We start from the raw sequence: 21,780 nt of genomic DNA, 5'->3' as shown, positions 1-21,780 counted from the left end.
ACTCTTGAATTACAGAATTTACTGGTGATACAGCTTCAAGTTGTCGGCGTTCCAAGTCCGGGAATGGGCTTCCCCTCAAGGGTCTCCAGCCGATAGGCTCTTGGCCCGAAGGTGTCTGCGACTTTGTAAGGCCCTTCCCAGTTTGGTGCCAGCTTCCCTTGTCCAATGGCTTCGACACTTCTGCCTTCCTCAAGACCAGGTCGCCAGGTCTGAAGAGCTTAGGCTTGACCTTGCGTTGTAGTACCGGGCGACCCTTTGTCGATATGAAGCCATTCGGATTTGAGCCTCATCCCGTAGTTCGGGGAGGAGGTCTAGGTCGGCCCTCCGACTCTCGGAGTTGTCTGGCTCTTGGTACCGCTCGACCCTGGAGGATGGTAGGCCAATTTCGAGCGGGATCATGGCTTCTGTCCCGTAGGCCAAGCTGAACGGCGACTCCCCGGTCGGGACGCGGGGGGTCGTTCGGTAAGCCCACAGAACGGAGCCCAGCTCGTCGACCCAGAGACCTTTGGCTTCATTCAGTCAGTCTTGAGTCCGTGAAGCAAGGTTCGGTTGGCCACCTCAACCTCACCGTTGGACTGTGGGGTGCCCGACGGAAGTCAATCGATGCCGGATGTGGAATCTGGCGCAGAAGTCCTTGAAGTCTTTGTTGTCGAATTGCCGACCATTGTCGGTGACGATGGTGTACGGCAACCCGAACCTGAAGATGATGGATTTCTGGATGAAGTCCTCCATCTTCCGCTCGATGATCTGTGCCAAGGGCTCGGCCTCGACCCACTTCGTGAAGTAGTCGATGGCGACGACGATGAACTTCCTTGGCCCGACGCTGGTGGGAATGGGCCGAGTATATCGACTCCCCACTGGGCGAAGGGCACGGAGCGACAATGGGTGCGATTGGCTGGCCGGTTGGTGCTGAATATTGGCATACTTTGGCATGGCTCGCACCTTTTGACCAACTCTGCCGCATCCTTCTTCATGGTCGGTCAGTAGTAGCCTTGTCGCAGGACTTTGAAGGCTAGGGACTTGCCCCCCAAGTGGTTCCCGCAGATTCCTTCGTGAACCTCCCGGAGAGCATAGTCGGCGTCGGTCGGCCCCAAGCACCTGAGTAAAGGGAGGGAAAATGACCTTTTGTAGAGTCGGCCGTCCATGATGACATATTGCGACGCCGACCATCGGAGTCGCTTGGCCTCAGCGGGATTTTCGGGGCTGATCCCATCGGTTAGGTACCGGACGATCGGGTCCATCCAACTTGGCTCGGACGTTAGTTGCTGTACTTCTTCAACCTGATCGATGCTCGCTGCTGGAGGCTTTCGACGAACGTCCGACCCAAAGAGTCGTAGGCCGACGTTGTCAATCTGGAGAGAGCGTCGGCACGGGAGTTCTCCGATCTGGGGATGTGGGAGATTTCAAAATGTTCGAGGCGTGCCACGAGGTCCTTGACTTTCTGAAGGTACTTGATCATAGTCGGATCTCGCACCTCGAACTCGCCTTCACCTGCCCCACGATCAGTTGAGAGTCGGAGAACGCCCGGAGGCTGTCGATGCCCAGCTCCTTCGCCATCCTCAAGCCAGCGAGGAGTGCCTCGTATTCGGCTTGATTGTTGGAGGCCTTGAAGTCGAACCGGAGGGCGTATTCGGTGACCACCCCCTCCGAATTCGTGAGCAGGAGCCCGGCCCCGCTTCCCTGGGCATTCGAGGCTCCGTCAATGTGGAGTACCCAGGTGGAGATCGGTCTGGCTCAGAGACCGCATCTCGTCCCGGGCCTTCAACTCCCGACCCTTGGTCGGTCGTCGGGCATTCGGCGATGAAGTCGGTCAAGACCTGGGCTTTCAGGGCAGGCCTTGGTCGGTACTGAATGTCGAACTCGCTAAGCTTCATTGCCCACTTAGCGAGTCGTCCCGATGTGTCGGGTCGGCGCAAAATTGCCCTCAGGGGCCGGTTGGAGAGCACCGCAATGGCATGGGCCTGGAAGTATGGTCGAAGTCGTTGTGCGGAGACGGTCAAGGCGAAGATCATCTTCTCCGTCTCTGAATATCTGGCTTCCGCACCGTGGAGCACTTTGCTGATGTAGTAGATGGGCTGGTGAGTTCGGCACTCATTTTCCGAACGAGCACCGAACTGATCGCCTCGGAAGATGTGGCAAGTAGAGATACAAGGTCTCCCCGACCTGCGGCTTTACGAGCAGCGGCGGGGAAGCCAAGTACCTTTTCAGGTCTCCGAAGGCCCGTTCGCACTCATCCGACCAAGAGAAACCGTTCGCTTGATGCAAAGTCTTGAAGAACGGGAGGCACCTTTCAGCCGACCGAGAAATGAATCGGCTAAGAGCGACGATTCTTCGTTCAGCTGTTGACCTCCTTCTTGGTGTTCGGATGGCGCATGTCGAGGATGGCCTTTATTTTCTCAGGATTGGCCTCGATCCCTCTCTGAGAAACGAGGAATCCGAGGAACTTCCCTGAGGTCACCCCGAGGCATATTTGGTCGGGTTGAGCTCATTCGGTGCCATCGAAGGGTGTGAAATGTCTCCTCGAGATCCCGAACATGGTCAGGGATCTGGCGCTTTTCACCAGCATGTCGTCCACATACACTTCCATGTTGCGGCCGATTTGGTCTTTGAAGACCTTATTGACGAGTCGCTGGTAGTGGCACCGGCGTTCTTCAATCTGAAGGGCATCACCCTGTAGCAGTAGAGGCCCTTGGGAGTTACGAAGCGGTGTGCTCCTCGTCTTCAGGCGCCATCCGGATCTGATTGTACCCGACGAAGGCGTCCATAAGCTGAGCAGCCGAAATCCGGACGTCGCATCCACCAGCTGGTCAATCTTCGGAAGTGAAAAGCTGTCTTTTGGGCAGGCTCTGTTGAGGTCGGTGTAGTCGATGCAGATCCTCCACTTTCCGTTGGCTTTTTTGATCATGACGACATTGGCGAGCCAATCGGGATACGTGGTCTCTCGGATGAAGCCTGCTTCGAGCAGCTTGTCCACTTCTTCGTCGATGGCCTTCTGCCTTCTGGGGCGAAGGACCTTTTCTTCTGCCTCACCGGTTTCATCGTCGGGTCGATGTTGAGTCGGTGAGTCATTATTTCGGAGGAATGCCCGACATATCTGCTGCTGACCAAGCAAATATGTCGGCATTGGCCGTCAGAAGCTCCGCTAGTCGTCGTCGTTCGGGGTCGGGCAATTGGGACCCGACCCAACTTCCGATCGGGATCTTCTGCAATCGGGATTGCCACTATCTGTTCGGCGGGCGAACCCCGTTCTTCCCCCTCCCTTTGGTCCATCTTGTCGAGTGTCAGAGGATCTTTCGTCTCGTCGCCTTGAGCGGAGATTTGGAAGCACCGCCGAGCGAGCTGTTGATCTCACGCACCTCTCCGACTCCATTTTTAGTCGGGAAATCGAACAAGGAGATGGTACGTCGAGACCGATCGCCTTGAGGGCGTTCAATCCGGATCGTCCGAAGTATGGCGTTGTAGGCCGAAGGAACCTGGACGACCGCCGAAAGTGAGGAAAGACCGTGTTTTGCCGTGGTTCGGTACCGACCGTCACGGGCAGAGTGATTTCTCCTTCTGTCGTGACGGCATCCCCGGCAAAGCCGATCAATGGCATGGAGACCCTCTTGAGTCGGTCGGTTGACAGTCGCATTCGGGAGAAGGTCGAGTAAAACAAAACATTTGTCGAACTTCCATTATCAACGAAAATTCATTTTACATCATAATTGGCTATTGTCGCCGACACAACAACAGCGTCGTCGTGGGGAGTCTGGATGCCCCGAACGTCGTCTTCCGCGAAGGTGATTACGTCGTTCGATCTGGTCTTTTCGTCGGCTCTCCTCCTGCAGACGTCCCGGGCCCAACCGCTTGGAGATCATGTTGATGACCCCTGCCGTCGGCTTGTTAGTCGGCTCTTTTCAGTCGGTTGGGGGGACTGATCGGCAATCGGTTGGGTCGGCGGACCCCTCCGGAACTTGCCAAGGTACCCCCGACGGATGAGATTTTCGATCTCATCCTTCAACTGCATGCACCGCTCAGTGTCGTGACCGTGGCTCCGATGGAACGCAGTACTTTCGACGGTCGAGGCCCTTTGCCTTCAGAGGCGGAGGCCATCGCAGGTATTCTTCTCCTTCGATCTCCATCAGATCTGCGCACGGGGAGCTGAAAGAGGAGTGTATGAGTCGTACCTGGGACGCACCGGCCTCGGAGTTGTTGCCGGGGCGATTTTTGATGTGTCGGGGTGGCGAGACCCGACTATTGGTCGGGGGCCTGCTGGGTCGGCAGGTTCCCGACCCTTCTTGCGCTTCTCCTTCGGGGCCTCGGGCTCGGCCAAGCGTCGATCGGACGCTCCTTCGTCCGCGCGCATATACTTGTATGCGCGCTCCAGTAGCTCGGCATAGTCCGGGGGGGGTCTTGTCCAGAGAATAAGTGAACCGGGATGCCCTCAGGCCCGCTTCATGGCTGAGACAGCCATGTCTTCATTGAGGTCCCGGACTTCGAGCGTGGCCGCGTTGAATCGCGCCACGAAGTGCGGAGCGTCTCATTTTCCCCCTGCTTGAGGGAGAAAAGGCTGTCCGACGTTCGCGGCGGCTTTCGACTGGTGCTGAAGTGGGCCACGAACGAGTGCTCGAGCTGCCCGAAGGAATGGATACTTCCGGATCGGAGACCGGAGTACCAGGCCCTGGCAGCCTTGCGAAGTGTGGCGGGGAAGCCGATGCAAAAAAGAGCGTCGGTTGCCCCTTGAATCGTCATGAGAGCTTTATAGCTCTCGAGGTGGTCGACTGGGTCGGTGGAGCCGTCATATGGCTCCACATGCGGTATTTTGAACCGACTGGGAATCAGCTCGTCGAGGATCAGTCGGGAGAGAGGTTGGACGGTCTGGAAGTCGATGTCGTTCGAAGACTTCTGGCCGTCCGTCTGCAGTTGGGCGAGTCGGCGGTCGATTTCCTTGAACGTCGCTCGTAGTCGTCCGCTCGTCGATGCTGGGAGACCCCAGGAGTGGAGTCTCCGGAGGATTCTGAGAGGGAGGCCGACGGTGTACGCGGCCGCTTCTCTTTCCTTGCTCGCTCCAGCAGGGAAGGAGAGGGCTACCGGGACCGTCGGTCGTCGCGCCATGGTCGTCCCTCCTCCTCTCCGTGGGAGCGCTGTTGAGGGCGCTCACGTGGAGGAGACAGGGATCGGCGCGGTCGTCGACGGCTGCTCCTGGAAGGCATGGGTCGGGCAGCCGGCTGCTGCTGGAGGCTTTTGACTGCATCGGTTAGTACGGTAATTTGCCGTACGATAGCCGCGATCTGGGCCTCCGTGGTCACCGCGGGGCGCGGAGAGCTAAGCTCTGCTGCTGGTGGTGGCGGGGAGGCCTCTTCCCGATGGGAAGAGCGCCTCGCCGACCCGGTGATCCTCGATCGTTGAGCTCTTGTCTTTGTCATGCTGTCCCCTACCTGACGCGCCAATCTGTTGCGGCCAATCGCCTCGTCGCCCGATCGCCGGGGAGCGTGCACCTGCAAAAGGAAGTCCGCACTGACCGGAGGCGACTCCGGCGGGGACCCTCCGACGGTCAAGTCAGAGAGGTGACTGGGCAACAGTAAAATGCAGACAGAGAGCTCTTAGAGGGAGAGAGAGGGAGAGTGGAGCAAGCCTGAGTTTTTGGGAGAGACGGAGCGGATCGATCCCTCGCACTGTTGCCTTCCCCGGTATATATAGTGGAGCACGGTATGGCGCCGTCATTAATGGCGCAGACAAGTGAGGAACTGTCAACTCACTGTAGACTGTCAGAGCCGCCGTGAAAATGTCATGTCGCCGTGTGGCCGTCTAATCACCAGGGTTGACCTCGCTCTCGGCGGGACAATGCCCCTGGGTAACTGTGCCGCATGTCCGTGTCAGAGCTGACAAGGTCTGGCGGCTGTACGACGATGGGAGGAGTCGGCCGACCCTTGGTCGGTGGCCAGCAGAGTGGCGTCGGGTTCCTCCGTCAGTCGGCGAGTTTCATGTGAGTCGGCCTCTGGGTTTGGTCGGTCGGGATGGATACGCCCGACATACCTCCAGTCGGCGATGGGCCATTGAAAAGCCGTCGGTAGCGTCCGTTAGTCGGGCACTCCCGGCTTTCAGTCGGGGCGCTCCGACCGTCAATCGGTCGATATGCCCGTCAGTCGGTCGGTCGGTCAGTCGGAGACGGTCAGTCAATCGGCCAGCCGATCGGTCGGTCGGTATCCCACAACACAGCCTATGGACAACCATACTATACGTCCCTTGAATTTGTTATAACTGTATGCGTTTGATTCACGCCTAATTATGTGAATGTGAGTGCTAGCGCAATACCTATTTCGTTTAAGAATCTACAGGCAAAAACACTATCTACGGGTAGTTGTCATGAACAATTTCGCATCCGAGAGAGCATAGCCAGAAGCAGTGGGCCTGCGGCGGAGGAAGCACTTAAATGTTGCGGAATTGGTTTTTGGCAATCAGACTACTGTCCTCGAAAGTTTAATGTGAAATCCGCTCAGCTGCTTCATTTCCTTTCTGTCAAAGAAGACACTGATTTCTTTTTATTTCATTTAGGAAATAGAAGCCAATGGTTTCTTCTTTTTTGTTTAGGAAATGCAAACTATAGAATGTCATGTTTTAGAAAGAATAGCGGACGAGATCAAACAAACAACTGGAAGTGAAAATTTTCATGAAGAACTTTGTTGTAACCGCAATTAGCACCAGAGAATCGGAAATCCAATTCTACATTTCGATGTCAGAACGGATCGAAAATACCGCGTAGAGTGAGAAATCGGCAAGAAAAGGATGACGAGTCGCCCCGTCACAGTCCCTCGTCCTCCAGATCCACAAACGCTGAGATCGCTGGAGAGACGCTGGGTGCCATATCGGAGCACCCGGCGGCGGGACCCGAAGGGCCGCAGGCCCCCCTCCCACCGACGGCAGCCCTCGTCGGCGCCACCGTCTCAAAGAACCCGTCCTCCGGTGGCGCCGCAGCCGACCACGTAGCCGCCGCCAGATCCGCCAGGTACAGGTGCGGGAACGGCAAGAAGATGCCGTGGACCACGACCTTGGAGTTGTACACCGCGTCGGGGACCTTGATCGGCACGTAGTTGATTCTGAGGGCCGATCCGGAGGGACCGACGGCGGCGGTGTCGGTGGAGCCGGAGTGGGTGACCACCAGGTGCTGGCCGTGGACCAAAGTCGGGAAGGTGGTTCCCGCAGGGAGCCTTAGCAGGTCGGCGTGCATCAGGAGGCGATTGGGGACGACGTGGAACCGGACATTGGTCACATAGGCGTGGCCGCCGGCGAAGATGGCGGAGTCGTCGACGGCGAAGACCGTCATGTTCTGGAGGCCGGCGAGCTCCGCGTACTTGATACGCATCGCGAGGGCGAGGATGCTGTAGCCCCCGCTGCGGAGGCGGACCATGGCGTCGCGCAGCATGAGCTGCACGATCGCCGATCCGGGTCGATGGCTGGCGATCTCCGGCGGAAAGTAGGACTTGGGGTAGGGGATGTAGTCCTGGCGGCAAGAAAGCGGGGAGAGGGGGCTGACGAAGCCCTGGAGGCCGTGGATCACGATCCGGCCGTCGTTGAAGAGGTCTGGCCGGGTGACCTCAACGCCGTCGACGAAGATCTTGAAGGCAACGGGGGAGGAGGAGTTGGATCCTGGGCGGGAGGCTGTGGAGGTAACGGTGAGGCAGCGGCCGGGGCTGGCGGTCTCGAGTTTGGAGCCGAAGGCGAGGTTGGAGAGGTGGATCTTGGAGAAGAGGCCGGGGACGAGGTGCTCGCGGAGGAGGGCAGCGGGGGAGCAGGCGGCGCAGGAGCGAATGGAGTCGTCTGAGGGAGCGAAGACGGTGATGGGGCCGGAGGGGGCGGCGGCGGAGGCGGAGGAGATGAGGGCGGGGACCGCCATGGCGAGCTCCTGGAAGCCGAGGTTGGCAAGGATCGCGCCAAGGAGGGTCGCCTGGTGCGGTTCTTGGGGAGGCGGAGAACCGGATCCGGCGGGCGAGGTGGAGGGGGAAGATGGCTGGAAGGCGGCGGAGGAGAGGAGGAGGAGGGAGAAGAGAGCGAGGAGGGAGGAGAGAAGAGAAGGGGAAGCCATTAACGCTTCGAGAAGAAGTGGAGACTGAGAGCAGTGGAGGGAGCCGAGAGCGGGGAGGGGTATTTATGGAGCCAAGGTGGAGCGGGAGATGGGCTGTTAGGCCGTTATGGTCCGTACCGTCCTTTTCAAAATTCTTTAGTTGACTAAAATGCGCTTCAGTATTCTGTGAATTACGGAATTGCTTGGGTTTGGCATCTTGCTTGGGGCGCAAGGATTAAAATGAACCGGATAAGGATCAGGCTGGTGCTATCCGACTCGATCCAATCCGTTAAAGCTTTCCACGGATCGGAGGTTTGATTTGGACAGGTCTGGCCATGTAGCCCAACTAGACTAGACCTGCTTTTTTAAAAAAAAAAAAAAAAATTATAGTAAGAAAAGGAGCATAAAGCTGAATTAAAACAACAAGGGGTTATATAGTTACATCATACATATACTATAAAATATATCCATACAAATATCCACAAGTTTGTGCCTAACAAATTTCATTTTTCCTAATGGCTTCAAACTAAAAGATGATGCAAATTCTCCTCCCAAAAAACCTACTGTGTGAATAGTTTGGTACTTTAGCCTACATCTTTTCCATCAAAGCTCACCTACGAATAGAAAGAACCTTGACAGCAGGCTACTTTGTTGATGTAGATGCAAAATACTAGACCTGACTAATGCTGAGGCAGATGCTAAAATAATAAACCTTGGTACACTGAGAAAGCCATCCAGCAAACAGGGACTATTCATGATACAGTAAGAACTCAAACTAAGATGAGACAAAGAAGTATTCTCCCATGTAGAAGTGATGCAAGCATCCTGCGACCAAAAGAGCAGCATATATTGATTTTGCAACTAGGGAAAGTGTTGTAAACAGTAAAGTAGTAGCCAACTGAAAAGAGCAATTCATAGGGACAATCATGACATTTTCTTTAATGACTGCTCGGATTGCAACACCAAGACAATGTTAATTTGATAAGGAACTCTTGCTCAAAGCTCTGCATTATGACAGTGAGACATAAGGTTTTTGAACATGACAAACCATTCTCATATTATGCTTCCTCTTGCACTTGATCATAAATAAAAAGAAGCCTAATGCATAACCAAATTAGGCCATAGATTTGACTAACTATAACACAATTCTCAATTAACCAGAGCTGAGTACCCCAAAGAAGAGAAAATGTACCAATCAGTGCCCAACCATATTTAATGGAACACAACATAATAACCCCGGTATAAGCTCCATAATAACTTGAACATGAGTGGCACCTGTGAGTATTAAGATCACACTCAATATAGGAATGCAATGAAGTGATACCATGCAATTGCCCTCCATTCCAAATCATCTGAAACCAAAGGGATAATAAAGAAGAAATCCGAAAGCATTTTCCATTCAATACAAGTTTGAAGAGTTCTTTTGAGCTCAGTGGTTTGACAATCACTCCTCTGATACTAGAGCTGACAGTTGTGCTAATTATATCTAAAATATAAGAGCTGATAGCTATGCCAACTAAGGCTGAAAATGCTTCGGTCGGTTTGGTTTTATGTGATTTTTTAAAATCAAGTCGACATTTTGGTTTAAAAGATTTACAAAACTAAATATTTGACTAAACACAATTGATTATTTCGGTTTGATTTTATATCGGTTCGATTTATTCTTGTAGCTTTTCCAAATATTTGAACAGTTTGAACGATTTTTCAGTTTAAGCAGATTCGTCTATTTGGTTTCTATTTTTGTTCCTTTATTATGATCCATAATCAAATCAGATTTGATTTAAATTGGATTGAAATAAAGCCAAATCAATATTTTAGATTCTTAATTCATATAAAGTACATAGTCCAACTTTGAATATACATATAACATAAGTATATATATAAATATATGAAGTATATAATATAGGTATATATATAAATATATAAAATAATAATATTTTAATTTCAATTTGTCAGTCGGTTTGGTTTCAGCCGATCACATAAATTAATAACCAATAACCAAACCGAAATATCGATTTTTCTATTTTATTCAACCGAACCGAATCAGTTAAACCGTCAAACTGCCATATTTAGTTCAATTCAGATCGGATTGGATGGTTTAGGCAGTTTAATCAGAATTTTTTATACCCCTAATGCCAACCTTGATATCTAAACATAACAAACCACATAACGATCCAATATAATGCAATGCTCCAAGTTAGTGTCACCACAACCACCCGCTCAAGTGATCACTATTGTTATGACTTCCTAATATGCATAACATTATATCTGTCAACCTAAAGTAAAACAACAAATGATGGATCAAGTAGATCCTCTTGCTTCCACATTATGTCACCATACAAGGCATAGTTTGCTAGGAAGTCAACACTTGATTAGCCTCATGATAAGCATAAGAAACTTAGCATACCAATCGATAGGCTTTTTTGGCTAAAATATTTTATAAAATAAGATTATGGTGCATTTTAGAAATAAAAAAATTTTTGATCCAATTAGTGACCATAAAAGAATCTCACTCAAGCCAAATCTGTTCAGCACCACATTCTTGCACCAGCACCTTAAATCCCAATCAGGCAGTAGTAAGTTCATCCATAGGGATAGATTAGAGCAGTAAGAATTTGCCACTGATTCGAACCAACCTTCCCATATCATTTTTAATCACAAAATCTATTGCCGCTTGATTGTTCTTAACATACGCATCAAAATTGACCTTCAACACCTCAAAGGGAGGAGGCGGCCACAACACCATCTTAGCCGAATGAGAAGGATGTATTTGTTGCATGCCATTGCCCTAGTACCTAAATGGGATACCAAAGTAACTAAAATTATGAAGATGCCCAAGAGCTATATTATTTATGATGGTCTTTATTATCAACCGGTGAGGGGACTATATCATTTGTTGAAACAAACATTCATTGCAAGCTATCTAGATGGACCATGCCATTAAAGCAAATAAAGATTTATATTTCTCTTCCACCTTTGTATTAGACAAATAATCAATCAACATTGACAAAAAAGTAAGACAAATTAAAATCATTGTTGCCGAAATATTTCATTTGGGTCCAACAATCCTTTGCAAATGAGTATTTCACAATCAGATGATCACAGTCCTCCTCCATCAACTGACATATATCACAATAAATCTTATTATTTGGAATTATTTCTCTTCTAGATAGTACAAATTTATAAGAAAATTTATTCCAGACCAACCTCCACCAAAACATTTTAACCCATGGTTGAATTTTCAATTTCTAAACCCATTGAACATTAGGTGCTCCCACGGGCAAAGAGTTTTGAGAAACAACATTCACATCAGATAGAAATATGAATCCTTTTAGTGTGACTCCACACTAGCTGATTAGCCTAGGATCCATGAATAAAAGAAATTCTTTGGATCTGAGTCATCATGTCAGCCAAAAAATAATTTTCAAGAAGATTAGCGTCCCATTAATGATCAGAGGTAATAAGTTCTGAGACCTTCATCTCATTAATATGAATCTTCATATTCAAATATGGAGGCCATCTGATTAGAGGTATGTTAGTAAGCTAAGGGTTAGTAAGGATGCTGACCTTTTGATCATTTTCAATTAACCATTGGATTAGGGGTGAAAGTGGTATGGATATTATCTGTTCGGATCCATTTTCGTATCCGAATCAATCTAAATATAGATAGAAATTTAAAGATCTGACTAATATCCGTATCTATATCCATATCTGTCAAAGAAAAATGGATATGGATATGGATCAACAACTATCCAATCTATGTCTGAATATCCAAATCTATATATAATCGTATATAATTTTATATAGTATTTATTAATTTAAAAAATATATAATTATATAAATATATTATTAACTTGATTTATCATCTATTTAGTAATATCTTTGATTATATAGTCATAAAGTTTAATTATCTAAGTAATATTTATAATGATATCCATATTTTCAGTATCCAAATTGTATCAGTATCCGTTTAAAACAAATATGGATATGAATTTCTTCATCTGAATAATATCTATATCTATATTTGTATCCATCAGGCAAAACAAATATAGATATGGATATGGTGATATCCGATCCATATCTGATCCGATTTCAGCCCTAATTGGAACTGATTCTAGACCAGCTTACCATATGAAGTAATTTTCCTCCATCTAGTAGCACAATGTCTAGGCAAAGCATAAGAATCCCAAGTCCCTTTAAAATTATTTTTGAGCCCATATAGAGGATAGTTGTAGGACCAAATGAGCTGCCAACTTGCATAAACAAGCTCAATGATACCCAACAAGGGAAGACAAATCAAGACCTCTATGATCCTTAGGCATGCAAATCCGATCCCATAAAATAAGATGAAGCCCTATATGGTATAAAGAATTGTCCCATAAAATAGCATGGAACTCCTTTTCAAGTTGCAAGAGAGTAGCAATAAAAACAAGAACACATAATAAAGAACACAAAGAAATAGAGGCCAAGATAGAAGAAAGCAATGTTGCCCTTCCTATAAGAGATCGAAAACATCTTCCAAGACTAACCAGCAATCTTAGATGATACCTTATCAATAATAAATGTTAAATCAACATATCTGTAGGCATATCCAAAATTAGGAACTCTTAAATATTTCTAAGTATCATTTTGTGGCATAATACACTACAAGAAATTTGACTTTTAACGACGAATCGCAAATAATTAAGCTTTTGCAATAAAATTTAAATTTTATCCTCAAAAATTAGGTATTTGTGATGAAAAAAATTTTGTTGCAAAAAGTTATATCTTTTGCAACGAAAATTTCATTTTTGTTGCTAGAAGTTAATCTTTAGCGACGAAATTTTTTTTTTGTTGTAAAAAATATTTTTTTTACAATAAAATTTTTTTTCGTAGTAAAAAAATATTTTTCTGCAATGAAAAAAAAATTATCGTAAAAAAATTATATTTTTTGCTACGAAATTGATATTTCATTGCAAAAAATAAAGATTTTTTCGATCAATTTATTTGTATTTAGTGACGAAACTAGTTCGTCGCTAAATTTTATTTTATTGAAAAAATTTGAATATTTTGTGATGAAAATTTAATATTCATTGCTAGAAATTAATCTTTAGCGATAAAAATTTTTTTCATCACAAAAATTATTTTTTTTGACGATGAAAAAATTTTTCGTTGCTAAAATTTATTTTTTTTTGTGACGAAAATAATTGCGTCGCAAAAAATTTGATTTTTTGCGATGAAATATTTTTTTCGTTGCAAAAAATTTGATTTTTATGATAATTTTTTTATATTTGTGATGAGATTAAATTTTCATTACAAAAAATTTATCATTAGCGACGAAATAATTTTTGTTGCAAAAAATATATTTTTTTGCGACAAAATATTTACTTTTCATAATGAATTAATTTCATCGCTAAATATTTTTTAATTAAAAAAAAGGTACTTTGAAATAGGGCAAAAATTTATCCCAATTCAAAATAAACCTCGCTCGTTCTCTCCTTTGCCCACGCCGCCGTGGTCGCCAAACTCTTTCTCCCTCCCCGGTCGTCGGCGATAGTCCTCCCTCCCCAGTCGTCGGTCGTCGATCATCTTTCCCGATAAGTACTCTCCCTCCCCGCCACCATCCTCTCTCTCTCCCTCCCGGCCACCATCCTCTCTCTCTCCCCCTCCCCACCATCGTCGAGCCCTCCCTCCCCACCACCTCCGGGAAGAAGAGTAGGCCGCAGAGGACCTCATGCCTGTCCTCTCCCTCCTCGCCTCCGCTGTCTCCCTCCGCTTCCTCTCTGACTCCTCCTCCCTCCTCTCTGCCTCCTTCTCCCTCTCTCGCCTCCTCTCCCTTTTTCCCTCCCCGTCCCTCCTGTCTGATCCCTCCTCCGGCCCGCCGGACCAGCAATTCGGCACTGCCCTCTTCCGCCTCGCCCACACTGTCTCCTTCCGCGGTGTCGCCGTCGCTTCGGCCTCCCATCCCCCGCCTGCCGCCGCCGCCTGCCACCTCCCGTCCCTCCCTCTCTTTCTCACTCTTCCTCCCTCCCCACCACCGATCGAGCCATCCCTCCCTACCACCGGTCGTCCCTCCATCCCCTGTCTCCCTCTCCCATTCTCTTTCTCAGACGTGCCTAAACTCATTTTCTTTCTCACTCTCCCTCCCTCACTTTCTCTATCACTCTCCCCGTCTCCTTCTCTTACACCTGACTTGTCTGGTTTCATAGGGCCATCACCGTCGTTGTCGCTGCCGCCACCGCCACCATCGTCGGTTGCCGTCACCGTCACTGCACAGCTGTCGAATTCAAGGAGAGAGTTGAAGGTGAGAATAATTTTTTTAATTTATATATTTTTTAATTTTTATAATAATTTTTTCTCAATTAATTTTAGCCATTAGAAGTAATTATTTGTTATTTTAATAATTAGATATAATGTTAGATATAATTATTTGTTTGATATAATTAATTTTAGTCATGATTTAAAAATATTTTAAAATAAAAATAATTATAATAATAATATATTAATTGTAGCATAATAAATTTATAAGCCTTAGAATTTTCGTTCGAGGATAGCATGCATAAACCAATATTTTTTTTATGAAAAAAATATTGGTGCTTTACACACATCAAGGTAAGAATTAAATTTGGATATCTTGCATATCATTACATGATCCATATTATTTTTGGTTATATAAATAAATTTTTTATTATATGAATAATTTCAGATATTTGCTTTTTGGTATGATGACTGTGTAAGATAATATTAACTTCAAAGATTGCACCGACGAAGAAGTGACGGCAAGTATTCTCAAAATGGCTGCAAATAGATACAGAGATCGACGATGTAGGACTCATAAATACTGCAATGAGCTGCAGGCGAAGGAGATTAATCCTGTGACCCAGCCATACAGAAATTGGGCTGGGTCTAGTGACGATTGACGGTGGTTATGTGAGCATTTTGGAAGTGAGGCATTTCAGGTATGTTTAGTGTTTTAAGTTATTTTAATTTTGTTATGTCCTTTAGTGGTTATAATTGTATGTATTTTGTAGCGACGATCGGAGACGAATAAGATGAATAGGAGTAAGATTGATTCTATTCACATGCAAGAAAATGCCTCTTTTGCACAGAAAATGAAGAGGATGGTACGTAACTATATTTGCAATCATACGTTGTAACTTCTTATTAAATATTTATATTATTTTGATATCTTTTTTCTTCTTTTCTTTTGTTTGAATAGGGACTATCTGGAGTCGACGTCTATGCTAAATTCTATCAAAACAAGAGTGGCGAATTCGTGACCGAGGAGGCAAGGCAGCATCATGTAAGTATCATTACTCTATATTTTGAATACTTTTAAAGAGTTCGAAAAAAATTTATGATTTTATTTGGTTTATTGTGAAGGAAAAAATGTTACAATTGAGAGAGCAGGCGATGAGGGAGGTTGGATCTAACGATGATACTGGATCACAGCAGGTTTGTTTGATGACAGATGATACGATTTTAGATACCATCCTCGGATGGCAGCTAGGATCTGGTCATAGCATGCGGTCCAAAAAATCACGCAGTTCATCATCCGGTCAATCTGATGATGCATCGATGCCAGAGACAGTTAGGACATCCATGAGCATGATGCAAGATCAGATTAGTTACTAGATGAATCGTAGTCAGATGCTCGAGAGGATAGTGGCTGCGATGGCGAGACGGCTCGGTATTGATGCTTCTGAGTTAGCACCTCTACAGTCACATGATGCCACCTCTGCACCACCATCGCGACACATATCGGGTCAGGGATCGATGCCTGGAGAAGAAAACGAGGCCAATGAGCCAGATCATACCTAGTTTGTAGTTTTTTTAAATTTAAAATGGTGTATGGACTTATATTTTTGTATATGACAATGAAGATTATGAAACTTTTTGTTACTTGGAATTGGTATTTTGAATTAGAATATTTCTATTGTGTTAATATATTATTATATAAAATATGTTTGATCTGAGAATTTGTATTTGAGCAGATTTTTTTTGATAAAAAAAATAAAAATTAAAATTTTTCTCCAAAATTTAATTTAGCGATGAAATATTAATTTCATCATAAAAAAAATTTATGAATCCAAAAAATAAAATTTTTATTATACATTGCGATGAAATTTTTTATTTCGTTGCTAATTTTGCGATAAAAAAATAATTTCATCGCTAAAAGTATTATATTTTTGCAATAATTTTTTTATTTCATCATAATTATCGCAATGAAATTTTTATTTCGTTGCAATTATCGTGATGAAATTTTTATTTCGTTGCACACAATTGCGATGAAATTTTATTTCGTCGCCATTATTGTGATGAAAAAAATTATTTCATTTCCAAAATTGCGACGAAATTTTTTTTCGTCGCAAAAATTGTGACAAAATTTTTTTTCATCGCACAAATTATGATGAAAATTTATTTCATCATAATTATTATGACAAAATAATTTTTTTCATCGTCATTTTTGCGATGAAATAAAAATTTTGTCATCATCTTTTACGATAAATTTTTTTTTCGTCGCAAAAAATTACGATGAAAGAAAAGTTTCATCGTAAAAAATAAGAGAATATTTTTTTTAATCACTATATTTAGCGATGAAATTATTTTCATCGCTAATATTTATCATGAAATTCAATTTTTATTGTTAAAATAAAAAAAATTAAAAAATTAAAAATTAATTTTTACAATGAAATTATTTTTTGTTGTAATTTTAGCGATAAAAATTTAAGCTCTTGTGACAAAATTATTTCATCGCTAATACAGTGATTACTTCATCGTCTAGGTTGACTATTTTTTACAATGAAATAAAATCTTTTCGTCGCTAAGGTCTTTTGCTACGAAGCTTTCTCTATAAACTTTTAGCGACGATATATTTCGTCGTAAATATTTTTAGCGACGAAAAAATAAATTTTAGCGACAAAAAAATTTCATCGTAAAAAATTAAATTTCTTGTAGTGATATAAAAAAAGAGAATAGATTTGATGTTTGATAGTTGAAGGGGTGGATAGGCTAAAAATTATACGAGAGTTAAAGAAATTGATAGTTTGTTTAGAGATAGAAGTATAAACTTGCAAAATAGAATTGAGAATAATAGCATCCCAAAGCCTAGCCCAGGCCACAAGAAGACAATCATTTGCAAAAAAAAATATAAGAGCTCACTTGTCTCCCTGTAGATTTGTAAGCTCTCGGCAAATTAGCATTAACAATACAATGCAAAAATCTGAAGAAAATTTCAAAGCAAAGGATAAAAAGATAAGATGAGAGTGGACACTCTTGATGAAGATTCTTGGTTGGCAATAACCAAGAAATTAGATTCTCATTAATAAGAAGGGTGAATTGAGGTTCAACAACACAAGCTTTCACATATCCAAGAAATCTACCATGAAAATCATAGTACTGAAGAGTTTGAAACAACAAAGGCCAATGGAGATGATCATAAGCTTTCTCTATATCTAACTTTAACATCATCAAGCTTCTAGAGGAGGAAGCTTTTCCTAAAGAATACATTATTTCTAAGCTAATAATATATTTTCATGAATATTTCTTCTTAGAATAAAGACCCTTTATTCCCCTGGAATAATCATAGGTAATGTAGACTTCAACCAATGCACCAACAGTTTGACAATAATTTTGTAAATAGATTATACAAACTAATTAGTCTATAATTATTCACTCCAATAGACTAGCTACCTTTGAAAATTAGAGCAATGTAAGTTCATTTCTATGAATTAGGAACAAAGCTATGATGAAATAAGAATTTAACAACCTCCACGGCCTCCTATTTAATCACGTGCCAAAAGTATTAAAAGAAGAAATTTGGAAAGCTATTAGGGCTTGGAGCTTTATTAGGATGCATACCTTGAATAGCCTTATAGATCTCTTGTTCAATTACAGCTCTAAGTAAAGATTCATTCTATTTTATTGTATCTAAGCATCTATTATCGATCCATCAAGACTTTTTATTTCCTACTCCATCATCCATCTTAATTGAAAATGATGCATTAGCAATACTCTAATAGCCTCAAGATCTTCAAAGCAATCTTTCTGAGTGTTATTTAAGAAATAAATTCTATTATACCTCCTTAAAATAGTGGATCTATGAAAATATCTATGAAAATTGGGGCCTTTTGACACCAAAGCACCTTTTGCAAAATTAGATTTTTCTAATAAGCCCGTAATAGAGCCAAAATGTGTATGGCTTTTGACTTATGAAGCCCCAATTTTGTGCTTCTTCCATCTAGATGTGATATATTTGATCACTAAGTTGCTGCTGCTAATGGAACAAATATCTCATACTTCATTTCTACTATTTTATAGCCTTTCGAGTGTTATATGATATGATATTGACAACTCACATTGGGTGAATGGTGAATGGTTACCTTTATACCTCCATGCCTATCTTATAACTTCTTGAATATGCTTTCACAATCCAATCATATCTTTTTAGATCGAAAAGGTACTAGTCTTCTAGAACAACTATCAAAAACAATAATTAAAAGGAGACAATGATCGGAAGCAAACCTTGCAAGATGACTGATCGTAGATTCGAAGAATATATCAATCCATTAATCAGAGGCAAAGGCACAATCAATTCTTTCTCAAACCCTCACAAGTTCAAGTTTATTGTTACACAAGATGTAGTGTGGCTCCTAGTACCCCAAATCAACTAATCCACTATGGTGAAGAAAAGTACAAAATTTTTGGATGTCTCGATTCGCTTGAAAGGGCTTATCCCCTTCTGCACACAGTACACAATTAAAATCACTAACAAGAAAAAGTGGAAGGCCTAAGGAGAGAACCGAGAGGACCGCATCCTAGATTTTCAGCCTCTCCACTCCACAAATGCTATTATAAATCACTCCCAAGACCCAAGAAGTCCCATTTGGAATATTAATAATTCCAAATACATCATTCCTATCAATATGAGTAAACTAAACTTGCTTCGGATCTTTTTCCAAATAACGACCACATCCCCATAGAGACCCCAAGCAGAGATCATGTAAATATCTCAGAGATGCCCCATAAACCTGCGAATGTGAGACAAGAATTGCTCGTTTAGTCTGGTTTCAAGAAAATAATAGACATCATGATTATATTGCCTAATAAAAGTTTTGCTAAAATTTATAAAAAGGGGTTTCACTGTCTCTCTATAATTTCAACTTACTATTTTCATTGAGTTATAGTGTTTAAACCCCCTACACCCTGATCCGTACCCACAGCCTCTTTTAAGGTCCCTAATTCAACTCTTTTTATACCAATGCTAGATGATGACTTTGCTAAAGTAGAATGAGCACCATGGCAACTATCAACATGTTCTAGCTCATGCTGCAACTACTGAAATATAAGTTGAGTAGGAACTGATGATGATCCAACTAGCGAAGATTGCACAAGAGATAAAGAATCATGTTGCTCAGATTATTGTTGCAACTCTCCATCTAGCTTTGATTGTGTACCAGCCATTGTCCCCCTAATCAGCTTTCAAACCTCCTTATAAACCTTTCCAATATTATTTCACTGCTTAAGAGTAGGCATATGAACCACTAGATGCTTAGTATATCATGATCTCCTTCTGTATCTTCCAAAACTAGTACTTTTATTTATGGTGCAGAATTTGATAGCGGCTTATGTTGACCTGAGTTTAGAATGGGCAAACACTTCCTCTCATCTTTAATTATTGTTCTCTCTTTAATAGTAAAATCTATCTCCATTTCCTACAAATTAGATGGCTGTTTAGAGAATAAACTCATTAGTGGAGCATATTTAGAAACAACTCCCACCGTTGGCTCAGCTTTCAGTTCAGACTATACTTTAGGAGGTACTTTTTTTAAATTTTTTCTTTTTACATCCATGCCGCCTCAAAGCATCCACCTACAAGATATTGGAGATTTTCTAGTCTCTTATGATGGAGGCCTAGAGAGTGGTACTCTAACTGTTCGGAACTAAAGATCATACAATAGTTTAGGTTTTAATCTACGAGCCATCACACAACCATAAGTATCCATGAGCATGCCAACTCTTCTACATGCATAACAGATCTTTGACAATTTCATAAGTGAAATTGTTTCTATAAGATGTTGTCTTTCACTCTCATCCGAGCTCCTGGGTAAATGATCTAATTAATATCAATGAAAATATAAACTTGGGCAAAATCCATCCTTATTGAAAACTCAGTCCATTCATCTAATACATTGGTGAGCTAGCCATAAAAGGCAATTTGAGGATCATATCCTTATCTTACAACTCTAAGGGCAAGTCCGGTAATCTGAGCTAGATCCAGACCTATCTAACAGTATCCTAACTTGGTTAAAATTGGGATTTCTAACTCTCCAAGGCCGGCAGCTGGCCTAAGGACTAAGGCCTCTTCTAAAGAATCCTTATTTATCCTCTTTAGATGGACATTGAAAGATCAAAAGGCCATCAAATAAGGATGAAACATAAAAATCTCCTTGGATATTCTATCTGAGTTTCATATCTTTCTGTATAAATTCTAAAGTCCTCGTAGCAATTCATTGACATACCAGCAATAAATTCCTCACAACTTTGGAAACGATCAAGTGTTGTTTTCATCATTCTTACCATTTCTATTCAAGAGTCAAAACCATGATCAAGGAACTTACCCACCAGTGCATTCTTCCACCTTGCTGAAGCTCGGCCAATCTCCTCATCTGAGAAGGCTACCACTAGGGTAAACATGATTTCTAGAGCAACCACTTAATTTTTTCTCAATTGTCCATCTAGTCTCCCACTTGAACCGACAAGGCCCCTGTAGACCTAAGCCAATGATCAACTCTCTTCTAGCAGTTTACCACCCACTGAATGAGCTGATTTTTATCTTATTGTCCATGGCTAGTAGCGTCTGCCCCCTAAGCAGAGGCCGGTGAGAACTCTGTCTCCATATCAAAGCTCCCTTTGGATAGGTGATTCCCCACTAAGGTAGAGATATCTTATAGAGGCAACTTGATCATCTTCTTATTGGATAAATCTGACCCCATGCCAGACTCCAGCGAGGGATTCTTTGCTAGAGCCATCCAATCGAGGTCCATTATGGCCTTCTTCCCCTTCAAGACAAAAACTCTAACTATCTCCTTCCTTTTGTCCTCCATCACTGCAGAGCTTCCTTGCTTAACTCCCATAGTATTAGGCTAGACCTGCTTGTTTGTCACTTATTGAAAATTAGCTATGTGTCAAAATATTGTACGAGAACATAATATATTTTTTTTAAGTATAATGTTCTAATAAGTCTCTTTTGAGAAAATATAATTAGTTTTATATGAAGACAAATGCAATTAGGCTAAAACAATCTGACTCTTATACATGACTTGGTTATGCAGCTTAATTATAAAAAATCTCTAAAGAAACATGCATATTTGGACAGATTCAATTTTTAAAGATAAAACTTTTCAATATCCTCCTTTTTACTAGGATTGATAAAGAAAATATTGACTTTTGGTACTTCAAAATATGGTCTTCTCACCTTTCAGTGTAGTCCACCAAATTTGCTTCAATGAATTGATATTTTATTTAGATGTTTTAGACATTCTAATTTAACTATACATAGGGTCCACATCATTGATTGATTTCTTGTTTAGCAGCAATATAGTTTAACCAACAAAACTACTCAATCTCATTCTCTTGGTATTGGTTCATGGGGCCAAAGTAATACAGATGGATTGTGGCATGTCATCGATTTTGATATTCTTTTAAAATGTTTCTACTTTTGTTATTGAAAGCTAGGCTACTAAATCTGAAAGGTAGGA

At 43.1% G+C, this 21,780-nt stretch overlaps 1 protein-coding gene across 1 annotated transcript; it reads right to left on the bottom strand.

Annotated features, from left to right (window-relative positions):
- Window positions 1-6,540: 6,540 nt before the first annotated feature.
- Window positions 6,541-8,079, bottom strand: LOC140856091 (fasciclin-like arabinogalactan protein 21). The gene has a single exon (XM_073253257.1). It carries the CDS (start codon window positions 8,060-8,062, stop codon window positions 6,782-6,784), a length of 1,281 nt encoding a protein of 426 aa, XP_073109358.1. The 5' UTR covers window positions 8,063-8,079; the 3' UTR covers window positions 6,541-6,781.
- Between the last annotated feature and the right edge of the window lie 13,701 nt (window positions 8,080-21,780).

This window comes from Elaeis guineensis, chromosome 3 (genome assembly GCF_000442705.2).
Source record: "Elaeis guineensis isolate ETL-2024a chromosome 3, EG11, whole genome shotgun sequence".
Taxonomy (NCBI): domain Eukaryota; kingdom Viridiplantae; phylum Streptophyta; class Magnoliopsida; order Arecales; family Arecaceae; genus Elaeis; species Elaeis guineensis.
Note: the sequence above shows the minus strand (reverse complement) of the source record. Positions and strands in the feature narration are given on the sequence as shown.

Bases quoted from the DNA above. Each gene is read 5' to 3' on its own strand.
- LOC140856091 (XM_073253257.1), bottom strand. From the start codon at position 8,062: ATGGCTTCCCCTTCTCTTCTCTCCTCCCTCCTCGCTCTCTTCTCCCTC.